Source organism: Lytechinus variegatus, chromosome 14 (genome assembly GCF_018143015.1).
Source record: "Lytechinus variegatus isolate NC3 chromosome 14, Lvar_3.0, whole genome shotgun sequence".
NCBI classification, from domain to species: domain Eukaryota; kingdom Metazoa; phylum Echinodermata; class Echinoidea; order Temnopleuroida; family Toxopneustidae; genus Lytechinus; species Lytechinus variegatus.
The window spans coordinates 17,898,923-17,917,266 of NC_054753.1; the positions used below are offsets into that span (position 1 = coordinate 17,898,923).

Consider the following 18,344-nt stretch of genomic DNA (forward strand, 5'->3'; position numbering starts at 1 on the left):
ATACTTCATTCCATGAAAGTTGAAATAGTGATCTATTTAATCTTTCACCTCATGAAGTATTATATCCATTGCACTCATGAACATTCATTATTTGGGTACTATCCCACAGTAAATGCTTGGTGAAGACATTTTGATTCATGATTTATATTTTGAGATTATAACTTTAAAAAAAGCTCAAATGCACCCAAGTGATCTAGATGGCTTCGACACATACTTACAGTGTAAAGAGCAAAGTGATCTTGTCTCACATCATAATTTCTGAATGTCATTGGTATATGTTAATGTATGCCATAGAACAATAGTTTCTAATGTATCAGTCATGACTTAGAAAACTAGATACACTAGGGATATTTCATTGATAATATAGGCTGTTTGTCTGAAGAAGGTCAGGGAGGATTGGTCATTCATTGTTCCTGCTTTCTGGGTTGTTGTTATGACCTTGTAATGGTGTTCACTTTGGTCTATTAGAGTAGGGTCCACATGGGCTGACGGTCTTCAAGAGTTGGTCAATCATGGCTCCTCTGCTTTCCAGGATGTTGGAGACCACTCGTTCTCTTTAAGTAGGGGCCATATAAAGGGCTGAAGGCCTGGTATGATTGGTCACTCAGCCTGAGATCAGTTGGTCTCATAACAAAGGGTCTGTAGGTGCCGAAGGTCTAGTAGAGGGGATCATTCAAGGCTCCTGCATTCCAGGATGTTCTAGACCACTTGTTCTCTTTAAGTAGGGGCCATATAAAGGGCTGAAGGCCTGGTATGATTGGTCACTAAGCCTGAGATCAGTTGATCTCATAAAGAAGGGTCTGTAGGTGCCGAAGGTCTAGTAGAGGGGATCATTCAAGGCTCCTGCATTCCAGGATGCCTATACGACTTTGCGAGGGAGATCATTTGGTATCTTAGAATAGGGTCCATAAGGGCCAAAGGATTGGAAGAGTTGGTCAGTCATGTTCACTATGACCATGTGATGGAGATCATTATGCCTCAAAGAGTAGGGTCCATAAGGGCTGAAGGTCTGGAAGAGTTGGTCATTCATGGTTCCTGCATTCCAGGATGTCGATGTGACCTTGCAATTGACATCACTTGGTCTCTCAGAGTAGGTTTTCTCAACTTCAGAGCTTTGTCGGCATCTCCAGCAGAGGTAAGCCAAACAAACCCATACCTAAGGGGAAAAAATATCAGAATGGTATACTGTTAGACATCTGCAAGATTCAAACTTATACGTTAATTTGTAAAATTTGCGTATGGTTGGCTGAGAAAAAGTGCTCAAAAGCTAGAACAAGAGTGTTGCTTATACAACCACCCGTAAATGGAGATATTGGTCAAGCAAGAAAAGTGGAAGGTGGCGACTTCACCTTTGACCTCTAAATCAATAGAATTCCTGGGATCCATGCTAGTATCATACACACCAAATTATATGAGCCTAGGTTACATGTAAGTTAAACTGAAGTTATCGCATTTACAAGGACTGCAGAAGGGTAATATGAAAATATGTCACCATGATCTTGACCTTTGATCTCAAAATCTATAGGCTTCCTGGAATCCATGCTAGTATCATAAATACCAAATTATAAGAGCCTAGATTATTGAACTGAAGTTATCGCGTTTACAGGGAAATGTTAACAGACGGAGGGACGAACACAGAGTGTGATACCATAATACGTCCTGTCTACGACAGGTGCATGAAAATTTGAACATTCAGTTTTGACATTCAATAGATGAGCAAGTGATCCCTTTGTCCTTTCACATTTGTATTGTACAGCTGGAATATCAATGACCAAAGACAAGTGTTCTTATCAACTCCATTTGTCCTCTTCGCTTATTATTCTAAATGAGCATTGAAAACTTCACTGAATCTTAAATCTGGCCTTGTCTTGCTACAGGCCACGAATCTGTAACAACATATCTTGAGGGGCAACCAAAACTATAACTGGGCTTGAAAGTCAGACATTGTGAAAAGCATTGGATATACATGTAACAGAGACAACTTTTGGGGGGCAGCAATATTAATGTACCAGTGAGACATTCTTCAGCTATGCTTGCTTGGCCGCGAGCCACTGTCGGGGCAGGGGAAAGTGCGATAGTGATATAACCACAAAGAATTTTTCCAGTGGCATTAAAATACGTCTGTTCATAAACCTCTGGGTGATTTTATATCAGAATACTGTCAAATTCTCCATGGAAACAGATGATCATCTCCCTGTAATCAAGACCCCGCTGACATCCCTAACGACTGGTTCTTCATATCTTACCCTCTGGATTTAGTGTCGCTTCCTTTCTTACGAAGGATGACATTGGTCGGGTTACAATCACTCGTTTCAAAGAAAGCCAGCAATTCTTCTTCGGTTACCTTGGGATGAAGGTTGGCAACAAACACCTTCTTTTTGAAATAGGCATCTGAAAAAAAAAATATCTACATTCATTCCTGATTCCTAAACCACTATCTCTCTTAGAGTTTATTGGGTTAGAAGAATTAAAGGACAAGACCACCCCAGCAAAAAGTTGTTTTGAATAAAACGAGAAAATCCAACATGCACAACACTGAAAATTTCATCAAAATTGGATACATTTTTAAGCTTCGCTTAATTTCACAAAACAGTTATATGCACATCCTGGTCGGTATGCAAATGAGGGGACTGATGACGTCACCCACTCATTATTTCTCTTGTATTCTACTATATGAAATATTAAGATTTTCTCCCCTTGTCAGGTGAAATCGAGTTTCTTTCCTCCCTGAACATGTGGAATTAACATTGCTTAACGTTATGTGGTTCAGTCAAGTTTTACATTATTGTCAATTCTGTAAAATTTGAAATAGTGTATAATTCACAAAATAAAAAACAAAAGAAATAGTGAGTGATGGACATCATCGACTCTCTCATTTGCATGTTACTGAGTTGTGCATATAGCTGCAAATTGACGCCTGTTGCCGCGGTTTTCCACGCTATTTTATTCTCGAGTCTTCCGTTTTTATTCATGAGTCCACTCTTAAAACAGCAGATTCATGAATAAAATAGTGTATCTAACCGTGGATAACAGGCGTGAAATTGGCGCACTGTGACAAAAGCTTGCATCAGCATTGTACATTTTTTATACACGCGCCGGATAGGCGGTAAAATAAGTGTAATTTATACAGAAAATCTGCAAAACCATGGATTCGACCATGGGTTTTCAAAACCACCTTTGTGAATTTAGGCCATTGAAACACACTGGGGGTCGGTTTCACAAAGTAAAGCAAAACCCAAGACAAGATCTTACCGCTACTTTCATTCATCATGTGGATGAGGAGCTTCCGTTCCTTGTTCCCAACTGGTGAGGGCATGCTGATTCCATTGAGTCTGCAAAGCCTCTCCGCTTCCTCCAAAGTATTACAGATCACCGTTGCATATCTGAGGAGATAAAAAAAGGCATAGGCAAGTGTCACTGTATAGCCTCCCCCTTTTTTCAATGAGAAAAGAAATTCAATATTTCCTTTTATTCGTAATGCTGATCAGCAAATTCCTGCTGTTTCCATACACATGTAGTTAGTGCTCATCAATGTGGGGAATATGCAAATGAGTTTTGATCATGCATGGCTTAGTGTCACGCCCAAGGTGATATGCCAGGCAAACCTATACACACTTTGGGTTCAGAAGTTACCAGAAGGCATTACGTTTTTTTATTTCACTGGGTTGAGACATGTTCATTGTCTAGATTATTCTGTCAGTCAAAAGAAATTTCTCTTCCAGTTGTTCAAGTCACCAAATCGTTCTCACATTATACTTGTATAAAGTCTGCGCTACGATAGTTTGTAAATTCCTTGAGGAGAGTAGCTCACAGTCATACTTTTGCTGTATCTGAAAACTCAAAGCAGCCATAAACATTGTCCATTATTTCTATGTTGAGCAAAATTAGAAATACAGCTCTTAAAAACAATGCAGTAGTAAAAACTCATGACTTTAAGTAAATATGGTTATCGAGTGTAGGCCGCATTCCATTATCAAATGACAAGTTTAACGAGCAGTCATAGAAACTCCAACTCTGCAGTCTAGAGATTAATAGGTCACATATTAAAGGGATGGTCCTGGCTGAAAGTATGTATATCTAAATAAATAGAGTTTAATTCACTGAGCAAAATGCCAAATATTTCATCAAAATCAGATAACAAATAAAGTTATTGAATTTTAAAATTTCGCAATATTTTGTGAAAACAGTCATCATGAATATTCATTAGGTGTGCTGATGATGTCACATCTCAACATGTTCTTTTGTATTTTATTACATGAAATTAGGTTTATTCAAAGTTTTTCCTAAAAGAACTAGAAAAATTGGATTGACAACTGATTTAGTGCATTAGATAATTATTGCTGCAAATCATTTCATTATAAGGGAGACATATTATTCACACAATTGTATGAAATAATGAAAAAATTATGATTTTATGGAATAACATAAGAAAATGGAAAGTAGAGATGTGACATCATCAGCCCACCTAATGAATATTCATGAAGACTGTTTTCACAAAATATTGCTAAGCTTTAAACTTCAATAAAGTATCATTTGTTATCCGATTTTGTTGAAATTTTCAGCAATTTGCTCAGTGAATTCTACTCTATGTATTAAAAAATAAATATTTTCAGCCCGGACGATCCCTTTAAGTTGATCTTACTTTAAAGATTGCTTCTTTTCTCCGGGTACCCCTTTCCTCTTCCTCTTGAAAATGATCTCGGAAGGGAAGATGTCTGACTCTCCGATGAACATTCGGAGCGCACCCTTCATAACGCCAACAGGTAGGTTCCCACATCGCACTGCAAAACCTTCTCGAGCTGATGAAAAAGATAAATGATAAGCTGAATAAAACTCTTTAAAAAATTGATAGCACCTACACTACAGTATATGGAATAATCTTCTTCAAAAGCGGTCCAACATACATGTATGGTTTACTTACAATTTACATGATTACTCACTGACATACTAGTTATTTATTGGCCCGAATTCATAAAGGGAGTTTTAAATGCATCGTCTAAACCGTAGTTTAAGAAGATTATGTGGATTAATTACGTTCATTTTGAGTCCAATAAGGAATGCAAGCGTTTGTCAACGTGCTTATATCATGCTTGTTACTGTTTATGTGCAGTAACCTCAGAAACAAACATGAATTTAATGAGTTGTGACAAAACATACATTCATTTAATATGTATGCAATTCTTATAACAAACGTCAAGTCTACCCCAACGTAAAGTTGATTTGAATAAAAAGAGAAAAGTAAAACAAGCATAACAATGAAAATTACATCGAAATCGGATATAAAATACGAAAGTCATGACATTTTATAGTTTTGCGTTATTTCAAAAAACAGTTACATGCACATCCTGGTGGGTATGCAAATGAGGAGACTGATGATGTCCTCCACTATTTCTTTTGTATTTTATCATATCAAATAGAGAAATGTCCTATTTTTCTCCCCATTGTCAGGTGAAACAATGATTAATTCCTCCCTGAACATGTGTAATGAACATTGTTTAATACAACTCAGTCATGTTGGCCCTTATCGTCAAATCTATAACAAAATCAAATATTGTATAATTTAAACAATAAAACACAAAAGAAGTAATGAGTGAGGGACATCAACTGTCTCATTTGAGCTGTGCATATCACTGTTTTGCAAAAAAATAAGCAAAACTTTTGAATGTCATAACTTTCTTATATTACATCCGATTTTGATGAAATTTTCAGTGCACTTTTCTCTATTCAAATCAACATTTTTCTGGGATGGACTTAACCTTTTATTAACAATAAAGTGGTCATTTTCAAAGGTATATAAAATCAAAAGAAATTCAATACCCGGTTTTCCTTTCTTTGCCTGAGGTTCGTCTGACTCGCTATTGGAACGTTTCCTCTTCTTCCCCCTCTTCTTCTTCCTTCTTTTCTTTCCCTTATCTTCTCCCGTGATCTGATCAGCACTTTCCTTGCTGGGTTCCTCTTTTGACGTTTCATCCGGAGCATTTTTCTTCTTCTTCTTTTTGCTTTGTCCATTTTCCGAGACTTCCTTCGAAACTTGGGTTTCCTTTTCAGGAGATTTCTGATTAGCCAGTGTGGCCTTGAATTCTCCCAAGCCCAAGGATTTCCTCTTCAAGACAGGAAAATCAATCTCTACATCCTCATCATCGTCTTCTTCTTCTTCAACCTTTTTATCAGTTGCCTTCTTTTTCTTTCCAGACTTTGTTTCCTTCGCATCCACATTTTTGACAGGTTTTTGTTTAGCGATGCTTGGTGTTCCTTCTGATACCTTCCACTTTGACGTCGAACTTTGCAGTTTCTTGGAAGAGCTGCCTTTCTTTACAGCGACATCACCTCCATTCTTTGTACGAGTCTTAGTCTTCACAGGACTCTGGCGCGTGTCTCTGTCCACGTCATTATCGTCGTCACTGCCATCCTGAAAGAGAAGAAGCTTCTTAGCAACCAAATCTTCTTTGGAAGGGGTTTTCATGCGGTCTTTCTTGATTTTCGTTTCACTCTTTGGGCGTTTCTTCCCACTCGACATCCGATTTAAGATGGCTTCTTTGCTTAGCTTTTGAGCTCCAATTGTTTTGCTGAGCTTCTTAGTCTTCTTTATTTTCTTCTGTTCAGGTGACCCGTCCATGGTCTTATTTTTCTGATATCTTCTGGTATATGGTATAGAACCTGGAAAACAATAAAGAGAAACAGCATTTATTTACATTGTTAAAATTTCACAAGCATAGGAATCTTTAACTTGTCAGAAGCAACACTCAAAGTTATAAGGGAATTTCAATTTTTTATATAAATGCCCAGCACACACGACACAATCTGTTGTGACCCGATTCGCAAAGAAATTGTAATAAATCATGATGAACCTTCCAGTCTATGTAATCTTATCAATCAAAGATAAAATCAGTTGTACATGTATGAATAATAATTAAAGTCAGTTCTTGCATATCACATTATAAATAATGCCTCTATATGCATATGAATCTAATAGGAAAATAACGATTCAAAGGCTGTTTAATATATTGTTTTACCTATTAAGATATCGTTTACAGATAGAAGAAAATGTGAAATCCAGAAAACCATGTATTTGCCTCCAGAAATGGAGGCATATGTTAGCTCTGTGAACATATTTTGTTTGATGAATAAAGAAGACCAGCAATGGTTATTTTACAAAAAAAAATAAATAAATAATGCCTCTATGCGATTCCAAAGGACTTGGATATTATTACCCCGGCTACAGCACATAGCTACCTTTCAGTGCTCGGCATTTCAAGGAATAAACTCCTGCCAAGTACCCATACACCTCGCCTGGGTTGAGTGCAGCACAATGTGGATAATTTCTTGATGAAGGAAACTTATCCATCTCGCACTCCGACTCGACGATGTCGATAGTCAGAGCTGTCACAATCACCAGCTGATCGCTTACAATTCTGTACATGCCTAGTACATACCGTAAGAAGCATGTATGTGGTCTCGTTACCAGTTGTGCAGTCTAATCGTGCACGCGTACATATACATAAGCCATGCGGCAAGTCCGTCAACAATTCTAAAAACCCTGTGCTAAAGAATATGCGTTTACCTCCATCGCAAAGCTTCCGGTGTTGCGGAAGGCTCGGATATTACATCGATCGTTCGACTTGAAGCTAGCAAGGGCGATATTAAAAATGCGCTTGCTCTGCCGCCGGAGAACATAATTATGTAAAGTATTTTTTACATTGTCGATGGAATTTTATTGGGGCGATTCTAAAATGAATAGTCGCCCCAAAGCATTGGGTTTTTATAATTTTTAGGGGTGAACTGGGCTGTCATGGGGGCGAAATCACCAGTCGTCCCCGTGTAATTCCAACGCTGCATCCACACACAAAACAAATGGCTTCTGCTGGCCTCAGTGACACAAAATTTTGGGTGAGAAAAAATTACGCTTTTGTTGGTGTTGTTTCTTTTGTTCTTTTGCAAAGGGAGATTATCTCCCCTAGTGGAGAGTCTCCCATATTGGCCGTGTGTCTCTACTGTTGGACAAAAGCTAACTTAGACCATTTGTTCACTGCATATTTAAGTGATTTGATTACTGAAACAATGTTTTCTAGCTCCGAAACTTGCTGTATGTGCCAAGCAGAAATTGGCTGCATGACCACGCGCGCATTATACTGGGAGCTCCCTAGCCCTGGGTTACCCTTGTCACAGCCGGTCTCTCGGCAGTCGAGCTGCCCCATGCAGTTGGCTGGGTGTAGCCGTTCATGCTGAATTGAACTAGATCTTTGAATGTTTACTCTATATTGTGCCTTTTCGTAAATTTCTGTCATTATACCGAAGATAATTATTTTGATATTGATATTAATTCATACATTTTGTCACAAAAACAATCTTTCCTTCCAAGGTTACAGAGTCAAGATGGTTGATTGTTCAATCATGTTTCATCATTTGGAAACTGGATTCTTCAGTTTTGGAAGTGGAATATCAATGTTGACTTTTTGAATTAAAATGCAAAATCTAGTGTTTCTATTATTCTTTTGTAGAAAAAAATATATTTTGAAACTTTTCAATCATATTTCATTATTTTGAGACTGGATTTGCTTTTGAAAGGGGAATATCATAAATGTTGACTTTTTAATTAAAATGCAAAAATTATGTTTATTTTTTCATATTTGTTCATTTCTTTTAAAGATTTTTTTAGTTTCTTTTTAAAATTTTTGCATTGTTATTTTTTTCATTTTTTGTCATGTTTCATTATTTGGAGACAGGACTTGCTTTTGAAGGGAGGCTATAAATGTTGATTTTTTTTTATTAAAATGCACAAACTTTAAGTTGTTTAATTTTTTGTAAATTTTTTTTTCACTCTTGTAAGAAAATACACATACAAAACTCAGAGGAAAGAATATTTCATTTTCAGATGGGTCTAAGTCCTGTTTTTTTTTTTATTATTGTTAATTTTACTATTTTTTTGTTTACTTTTTTAGTAGGGGTGCAGGTGGAGGTTGTGTTTTACACTGGAAAATGGGTACGGGATTGGTACAAGTTTTTGTGTCACTTTTTTTCTCTTGTGTTTGGTGTTTGGAGCTTTGATGTCTGTTTGGTTGTTTAGAGCTTTGTTATCTTTTTTTCCTAGTTGTTTTTTGTTTTGCTTTGAAAGAAATAGACCACTCTTTTCCTTTTCCTTTGGTTTCAACTAAGAATTTGAATTTACTTATAAAAAGAGAGCTCAAACAGGGCCTTTGTAATACAATGTATGTATACAAATCCAAGAAATACATTGAAAATGATAGAATATACCAGTACTAAAGCTTAATTTCTATCCTTCTTGACACTTTAAATAAATTGCATACAATGGTACATACATATTTTACACTTAGCTGCTCATCCCTCCTTAAAAAAAATGTAATCAAAATGTCCATTGTCTCTAAAATCAAAAGCTACATATTACACATTTATAACAAATTAAAAAAATCGGTTCTGTACTCCATTGACTTTACATTTATGACATGACAATGACCACAAAGTTTGATTAATATGCACAACTTAAACTGGAATAACTTTATCATTTCTTAATGAAAATTAGAGTTCTTGGTATCATTTGAAAGGTCTCTAGCTTTAAGAGCTTTTAAATGATACCAAATTTATTCATATTTGATTATTTTCATTTTTTGTCTTAAGAAATAGGCAGGCCTAACTTAAATAAGTTAGTATTTTTTGTCACAAAAGTGATATCTTGATGATTTTTTATAAGTGTGTGCTGTGTTCTGCATTGGCAAACCAGGCAGTCATGATACTGATAGTACTACCTGTACCACCCATGGTTTCAAATCATCTCGCGTGTGGAGGATTCATATGCACCTGGTACATGCAAATCCTTCACACCTTTTTTAGCTCAAATAACTATGACTTTACATCATAGCTAAGAATTCTAATTCTGCTACGACACTTACCAAACCATATGGATCGTTTGTTGACTTCTCTTTTCTGTATTTTATTAATAAAAGCATTTTTTTGTGATCTTCACGTAGATGCCTCTTGATCAGCGTGGATAACAATTTGCCTAAAGAGGCGCACGATACTATTCACAATCCGGTTTGTTTACGGTTCTGCAGATAGTACTGCTAGCTGCATTCTATTTTCTTGCTCGTTCAATCCACTTTCATCATCTTGTCAAAAGATGGCGTACTTTACCTATAAGTATATATACATGAGCACCCACGGTTTCAAATCATCTCGTGTGTGAAGGATTCATATGCACCTGGTACACGCGAATCTTTCACACCTTTTTAGCTCAAATAACTATGACTTTACATCATAGCTATGAATTCTAATTGTGCTATGACACTTACTGAACCATATGGATCATATGTTGACTTCTCTTTTCTGTTTTTTCAATAAAATAACATTTTTTCGTGATCTTCACGTAGATGCCTCTTGATCAGCGTGGATATCTATTTTTTTTTAAATGATACCAATTTATTCATATTTGATTATTTTCATTTTTTTTGTCAGAAGAAATAGGCCTAACTTAAATAAGTTAGTATTTTTTGTCACAAAAGTGATATCTTGATGATTTTTTAGTGTGTGCTGTGTTCTGCATTGGCATACCAGGCAGTCATGATAATACTGATAGTTCTACCTGCACCACCCATGGTTTCAAATCATCTCGCGTGTGAAGGATTCATATGCACCTGGTACACGCAAATCTTTCACACCATTTTAGCTCAAATAACTATGACTTTACATCATAGCTAAGAATTCTATTTCTGCTATGACACTTACCAAACCATATTGATCGTTTGTTGACTTCTCTTTGCTGTATTTTTTAAATAAAATAAAAGCATTTTTCGTGATCTTCACGTAGACGCCTCTTGATCAGCGTGGATATCTATTTTTGCCTAAGCTAAAGAGGGCGCGCGATACTATTCACAAGCCGGTTTGTTTACGGTTCTGCAGCTTGTATTGCTAGCTGCATTCTAATCTAGGCGATCAGCATTATTTTCTTGCTCGTTCAATCCATTTTCATCATCATCTTGTCAAAAGATGGCGTACTTTACCTATAAGTATATACATGAGATGCAACCTGTTGATTTTGGTACAATTTCCTATTATGCGCCAACGACTTGAATCGAGAATGTTCGATACGTAAAATTGAATTCCGATTGTTGTTTGCGTAATTTCCACCGCAGTATTAAGGATAACTAAGGACGGATTGAACGGCTGATATTTGGAGGTAAGCGATAAAAACACTTTTATAAATAATTCCTTTTCAAAATGAACTTAAAATATGAATGTACAATTACAAGATTAACATAGTCTTACATGACTTAGGAGAAATATTGAAAGGTTTGGCGTGTTTTATTCCCTCACATTCATGTGATGAACGAAAACGTCAAAGTCCACTATGAAATCACATGCATTGTGCGAGGTTAGTATTAGTAACCTCGCATGTATGCATGTTGTGTGAGTGATACATGAGATGCAACCTGTTGATTTTTTATACAATTTCCTATTATGCACCGACGACTTTGAATCGAGAATGTTCGATAGGCAAAATTTAATTCGGATTGTTGTTTGCGTAATTTCCACCGCAGTATTAAGGATAACTAAGGACCGATTGAACGGTTGATATTTGGAGGTAAGCGATAAAAACACTTACTTTATAAATAATTCATTTTTAAAATGAACTTAACATACAAATGTACAATTACAAGATTAACATAGTGGAGAAATATTGAAAGGTGGCGTGTTTTATTCCTCACAGTGTGATGAATGAAAACGTCAAACATGTCAAGACTCAAAGTCTACTGGTTGCATGTCATAAGGTGGTCCAATTTCGCGAACAGGGTGAAAATGGTCAAACATTTTATTTTTTGATATGTTATAGCTATTACATGTACCATTCTCTAAATAATGAAAAAGTTTTAAGTCTTGAATACCTTTATTTTTCCTTAAAATGACTAATTAACAGCTAATTATTACATAGACGTCAATGTAAATGTGAATTTTGAAATGTGTTTTTCTCAAATTGGACCTGCTGCATATAAAATGGTGTCAATAGTTAATGCAACATTGGATCACCCTAGTCTTGAGGACGCAATGATGATGATTTTTTTAGATATGTCTTACATTCTTTCATCATTGACGTCTTGACACTCTCTCCATAACGCCTTCAGCGAACGACCAAAACAAAGATGGATTTCCCCCCAAAATCCATCTTTTTAAACCGAACTAACTAGAAATTTGTTAATTTTATTAATTCTTACACCTTCCTACGCCTAATGCGTAGGAAGGTTTTAAATACTACTTTAAAAAATGTAAAAAAATGAAGATTTCTTACCTAACTGATGCCGCGTAGACCTCTCGTTCCACATGTAAACAACGGAAATACAATAGCGTCGACCCTTGAACCGCTTATGTATGACGTACTTCCGGAAAGCAATGCCGTCTTAACGAACAATTTAGAGATAAAAAATCTTATTTAACAAATATTAAAATTATTTTGTGATCATAAATAATTTATATATATTGATATGAAATATTTATGATCACAAAATAAATTTTAATATTTGTTAAATAAGATTTTTTATCTCTAAATTGTTCGTTAAGACGGCATTGCTTTCCGGAAGTACGTCATACATAAGCGGTTCAAGGGTCGACGCTATTGTATTTCCGTTGTTTACATGTGGAACGAGAGGTCTACGCGGCATCAGTTAGGTAAGAAATCTTCATTTTTTTACATTTTTTAAAGTAGTATTTAAAACCTTCCTACGCATTAGGCGTAGGAAGGTGTAAGAATTAATAAAATTAACAAATTTCTAGTTAGTTCGGTTTAAAAAGATGGATTTTGGGGGAAATCCATCTTTGTTTTGGTCGTTCGCTGAAGGCGTTATGGAGAGAGTGTCAAGACGTCAATGATGAAAGAATGTAAGACATATCTAAAAAAATCATCATCATTGCGTCCTCAAGACTAGGATCACCCTAGTATTTTGCAGTTATAATCTTGAAACATCAATAATTAAATCTGTACCAAAAATCAAATAATTATCTATTATTGTATGCATAATTATACTAATTAATTAACAGTATTTAATTTCACATTTTTGCCCCCAAAATACCTGTCACTGTATTTATATGCTTGGCAAAATGACAATATCATGGGTAGAAATGTTTATTGCAATGCTACGCAACACACAACGAACAATTGTGTACAACGGATAGCGGAGCGTGAACGTAGCGGTCGTGTACATTTTTGCTTATTACATGACGTCATCCAGCCCTTGCCGAGAACCAATTTATGAATGAAAATATAGTAAGCATGCGCAGTGCAAGCCTTTTATTTCCCCACACAGAATTCCACCAAAACAAGTGTGCAATTCTCTATCACCTCGTACCAAAATCGACCTAGAATTTCACTTTCCCGTATTTTATATGAATTATGAAAGGTATTCTCGGAGGATCTATTTTCTCACCGATACTGCACAGGTAAGCAAATTTCGATTACTTCTTGCTTTTCCGTCAAAATCTTACGAATTAGCGTCTATATGCCATCGTGTTCGTTGGAATTTGTAGAGTCTATCGCAACGTGCACAAAGTCAATTGGCTTCCGGGTTTCGGAGCGTCGCGTGAATATGCATGAAATTGCAGAGTTTCGATAATTTTTGATCGATACCGGAGCGATCCGATCACGAACCAAAACTATTTACGGCGTACACAACGTGACCGGATATCGTTATCGCTATCGATACTTCCGCACGCAGTCCGAAGGAATTATTTTTGGGACCACGTGGTCATGACGTGATCTGCGCGATTGACCAATCAGCGGTCTTCGAATCGCTGTGCGGAGACGGTCTATCCGTTGTACACAGTCTATGGACAATTGTTCGTTGTGCAACATTTGTACTAAAAATCAAGATTACAAATTAGATAATTAACCAAATCTCTCCGGTTTACTAATTGATTTGGTTGCAGATCATGCAGATCCGAGCTGACATACACATGTATTCCATTGCTGCATATTTTCAAAATTGTCAAATTTTTATGACATTTAGTTGTTCCCTGCTTTAAAACGCCCCAAAATATGAGGAAAACAGTCATAGTAAGTTGTTAATTAGGTTTAATTAATATTTTATCATTTACCACATCCACCAGCTCCGCCACCCCTGTTACTTCAAACTTAATGTGCTATAGTTTTTGTTCCTGATATTGTATTGATTTAATTCATAGTAATATATTTAGCCTATAGTTCTAGCTTCAAAATGAGATATTACTCAATAAATTTGGTCAAGATGCTGTGATGTAGCAACAATTTATCCATGGCACCGTGTGGAAAATTGTTCATACGCCACCCTTTTCGGTATAGGCGCTGGTCAGAAAATTGGGATCGTCCCTGTTTACAGGGACTGTCTCAGCTCAGTTTATTAGGATTTCTTCACACAATAAATCTAGGAATGTTCATTCACCTGTCAAGTGCCGACACCAATCAAGTGTGCTAGTCAATGTAAACATATCAGGTTTCATCACAAGATTATTGGAAGACGGTAAGTCATGAAAAATAGACGGTGAACTGGGGGAATGGAGGTCACTGAATCTATTTTTAGCACTCTCAATTTCCGTAATTGCTGTCTTTGTCCCGTAGGGGGAAGTGAAAAAAAAACGTCCCCATAAACAAGGACAGTCTCAATTTATCAAGACATGATTTGTCTTGGTTTATGAGGATATCCTTGTTTTCTGCGACTATCCCAATTTTTGGACCAGCGCCTCTACTGCTTTTTGCATACCCGGCCCAGCTTATGAAATGCGACCTACTATGAAATCACATGCGTTGTGCGAGGTTAGTATTACTAACCTCGCATGTTGTGTGAGTGTACCTGTACTAGATTTCTCACAGGCAGGATGGTTGCACTTGCAGTGACTTTTCTTGACTCGACGTCTTGAGCAAGCGCTGTTTTCGTAGTGGAAACGCGGCCTTCCACACTAACAGAAAAAATAGCGCGTGGGACTAACCTCGAAAGAGATGACGGGATAAAATCCCCATCATACTTGGACTTAGGCCTATGTCTTTTTTTTACCTGAAAAGCTCACCTCAATAATGTATCCCCTGTGCTCCTTGAAAATGCAGCACTAAGCTTCTAACGTTTTCCTATATTCACAATACCGCATATCAACGTGGGTCGACACGATCTGCGCTATACAAGACAATCTGAAAACACGTGCGAATGTAAAATGAACACCATATGCAGCACCGCGACTATTTCGGCCGCGGTATCTGGTGCTGTTTATAACACCAACACCTGTATAACCAGGCCAGTCGCAAAATGATTGATACCTGGGATTGAAGGCCACCCCATTTGATGCGGAAAAAGAGGTGAGACGTGTTGCGTGGCACATAGGGGCATTTGCTACCCCAAGTGTTTCCTGACATAGAAAACGGATAAAATAGAATTAGAGATGGAAAATTAGGGATGTGATGATATGAGAGATGTGATGATATCACAAATTAGACAGATTTTGATAAATTAAAAATGCAGTCGAATTATTTTTTTTGGCAGTGTATACAGCCACACGCGTGTGTCTTTACCATCCAGCCACACGCGTGTGGTTATATCCAGAACACCTATCTGTGGATACCGCCACACGCCGCCAGTAATAACAGTAAAACACGTACCGCGGTATAGGTCTGACCGTCTATATCACGATCAAAATAACCTCATTTCTTCATTAAATTCTTACATTCTAAACCCCTTTGATTTCTTTAAATCGTTTCAATTTCATTCTCACCGTCTTCTTTCCTTGCTTTTCTTGTCTTGTTACAAAAGGCCGCCTGTTAAATAGCAAATTTCCACACTTTTTCTACTTGTGTCGATTCTCTACTGAATCTAGGCTATGTGCGCGTACGTACGAAACCCAAACTGTGTATGTCTACTATACTGCGCTGCGCTAACGCTGTATGGGTCTGCCACCGCGAAGGAAGCCAGAATCGACACAAGTAGAAAAAGAGAATTTGCTGTTAAACAGACGACCGTTTGTAACAAGACAAGAAAAGCAAGGAGAGAAGACGGTGAGAATGAAATTGAAACGATCTAAGGATATCAAAGGGGTTTAGAATGTAAGAATTTAATGAAGAAATGAGGTTATTTTGATCGTGATATAGACGGTCAGACATACGTGTTTCACTGTTATTACTGGCGGCGTGTGGCGGTATCCACAGATATGTGTTCTGGATATAACCACACGCGTGTGGCTGGATGGTAAAGACACACGCGTGTGGCTGGATGGTAAAGACACACGCGTGTGGCTGTATACACTGCCATTTTTTTTTGCATACACTAAGTGTAGCTCGCGCGCCGGCCGCTCTATCTTTTTTTGGGGGGGGGGGCGGGAGCTAGGGGGCATACGCCCCCAGAAGACTGGCCCCCTAAATGGGTGGTATTGTGGTAATAATTTCTTCGTTTATGATTATTTATTTATATATTTATTTATTTATTTTTACAACATCGATTGTAAATTAGTACTTTCATACGAGTCTGGGCATATTGTTCATTCACTGCCCCCCCCCCCGAACCCCCCCCCCCACTACACCCCGGCCACCACCAAAATTTGTATGATCATGTAAACAAAAATACCATCAGAAATCAGAGCTGATATTGCCTCGCGCATATAGCTGCCAACTAACAAATAGATTGAAATCAAGTCAATTGATTTCCGTATAGAAAACAAAATATGGACAACTGAAGGAATCATTAATTACGTATGGCCCCGTTATTGGCCCTATCCTATTTCAGCTCCACTACTATTAAAGGCCTGTATAGACAGGTAAGTGATGTTCTGTAATAAAATAATTCGTTTATAGTTATGGAACAAGTAGATCTAATTCGTCAGATCAGAGAAATGTACTGTATCGTCAGCAGATAAAGTGGAATGAATACAGTCATAAGCGCCTCAATAACTTATTTATAAATACGGTGCATAACAAAAAAGAACTTGGACCCAATTAAGACAACGTACTCCACGTGCCTTATTCATACGCGGCACGATTCGATTTATCGAGTAACAGGGGGGGGGGGGACACAACTCTTATCCGACGGGTTTACCATCCATGAGCATGTTTTGATAATACTTTCAGAAAACTACTATATTCTAATAGGGGTCATGGGCGGAAACCCCAAAGTTGGGGGTTGACAACTAGAGCTATATATGACATCTTTGAAGAAAGGGAGTTTTGGGGAGCGTTTCATGAAAAGACTTGTCGGAAGAGACAGTAATTATCAGGCACGACAGTTACTATAGTAACATACGTGCCTCACAGCCAATCAGAATAAAAGAAAGTTGTCAGATCTGACAACTTGTCGGACCATTAAAAAATTGTTGATGAAACGTCTCCAGAAGGACAATTCCGGTGGCGAAATAAATAGCGCCTCAATCCTCTCAGTATAGACATTATAATCTACAGTATGCTCATATCACACGAGATGGTCAGTTTTCGTAGCTTTTTTTTGGCAATAAAAAAAATAGTACAGCACCTTATTCGCCATAATAGGACTACAACCTGTAACCTTTGACTGAAATTGTTTAGGTCTGAGTCCATATTGCTCAAATTAATATGACCATTTTGAGTATTGAACTGGAGTAATAAAATTTGTATGTTATTTTCCACATTCGATTTAGTCTGTGTAAGTGGTAGGCAGTGGCGTAGCTACGGGGGGGGGGGCACGTGCCCCCTGAAAAAATTTGGCAAAGAAAAAAGAAAAGTGGATGAAAGAAGAAAAGAAAAAAGGAAGAGAAGAAGAAAGACAAAAGAAAAAAAAGAAGAGGAAAATAAGAGAGGAAGACAAGTGATTAAAATAATGTGAGGGGAAGACTTGCAAAAAAAAATCTTTCGTGTTACTATATATTTTTTTTGCTTGCGTTTCATGCCAGAATTGCCTGTTCGATGCGATTCATATCTTGCCCAATAGGCTGATATAGAGCAAGTTTTGAGGTCAATATACAAAACATATTTTAGCTCGGACATCGAGCTTTCATTATTTTTCTTTCATTTACAAATTTAAGTGCTTTGTAAAATGTCCGTTTTTTGTCTACATATCAGCATTTTAAGCTCACGCTGCGTGGTCAAATAGTTTGACTTGCTATGTTCCTATTGTCGCGTATTCCATAATGTTCCAATAAACAAATGTATTCAGAATGCTCAGATTCTAGGTCTAAATCTAAAACATGCGCGATAAATTATCTACTTTCACATCAAAATTGTAGTGCGCTTCACGATCGCATTATTAATGATAACCCATTAATATTGATTTACAAAATATGAATAGAGTGTCCCGCTTTTAGGTCTAAAATCTCAATTTTCTTAACTAAACATAGTTACATACCTATCCCATTTATTAATA

At 37.1% G+C, this 18,344-nt stretch overlaps 1 protein-coding gene across 2 annotated transcripts; it reads right to left on the reverse strand.

The window, feature by feature from the left end:
- Positions 1–917: 917 nt before the first annotated feature.
- Positions 918–15,182, reverse strand: LOC121427577 (nucleolin-like). 2 transcript variants are annotated; one of them, XM_041624037.1, is made up of 6 exons: positions 15,027–15,182; positions 5,818–6,657; positions 4,643–4,799; positions 3,253–3,383; positions 2,247–2,391; positions 918–1,156 (listed from the first exon to the last, which is right to left on the reverse strand). In XM_041624037.1, the coding sequence occupies exons 2-6, from the start codon at positions 6,614–6,616 to the stop codon at positions 1,027–1,029; spliced, it is 1,362 nt and encodes a 453-aa protein (XP_041479971.1). In that variant the 5' UTR covers positions 6,617–6,657; positions 15,027–15,182; the 3' UTR covers positions 918–1,026. The 2 variants fall into 2 exon arrangements, with proteins under 2 accessions (XP_041479971.1, XP_041479970.1); XM_041624036.1 differs by having other exon boundaries at positions 15,040–15,181.
- Positions 15,183–18,344: the final 3,162 nt, after the last annotated feature.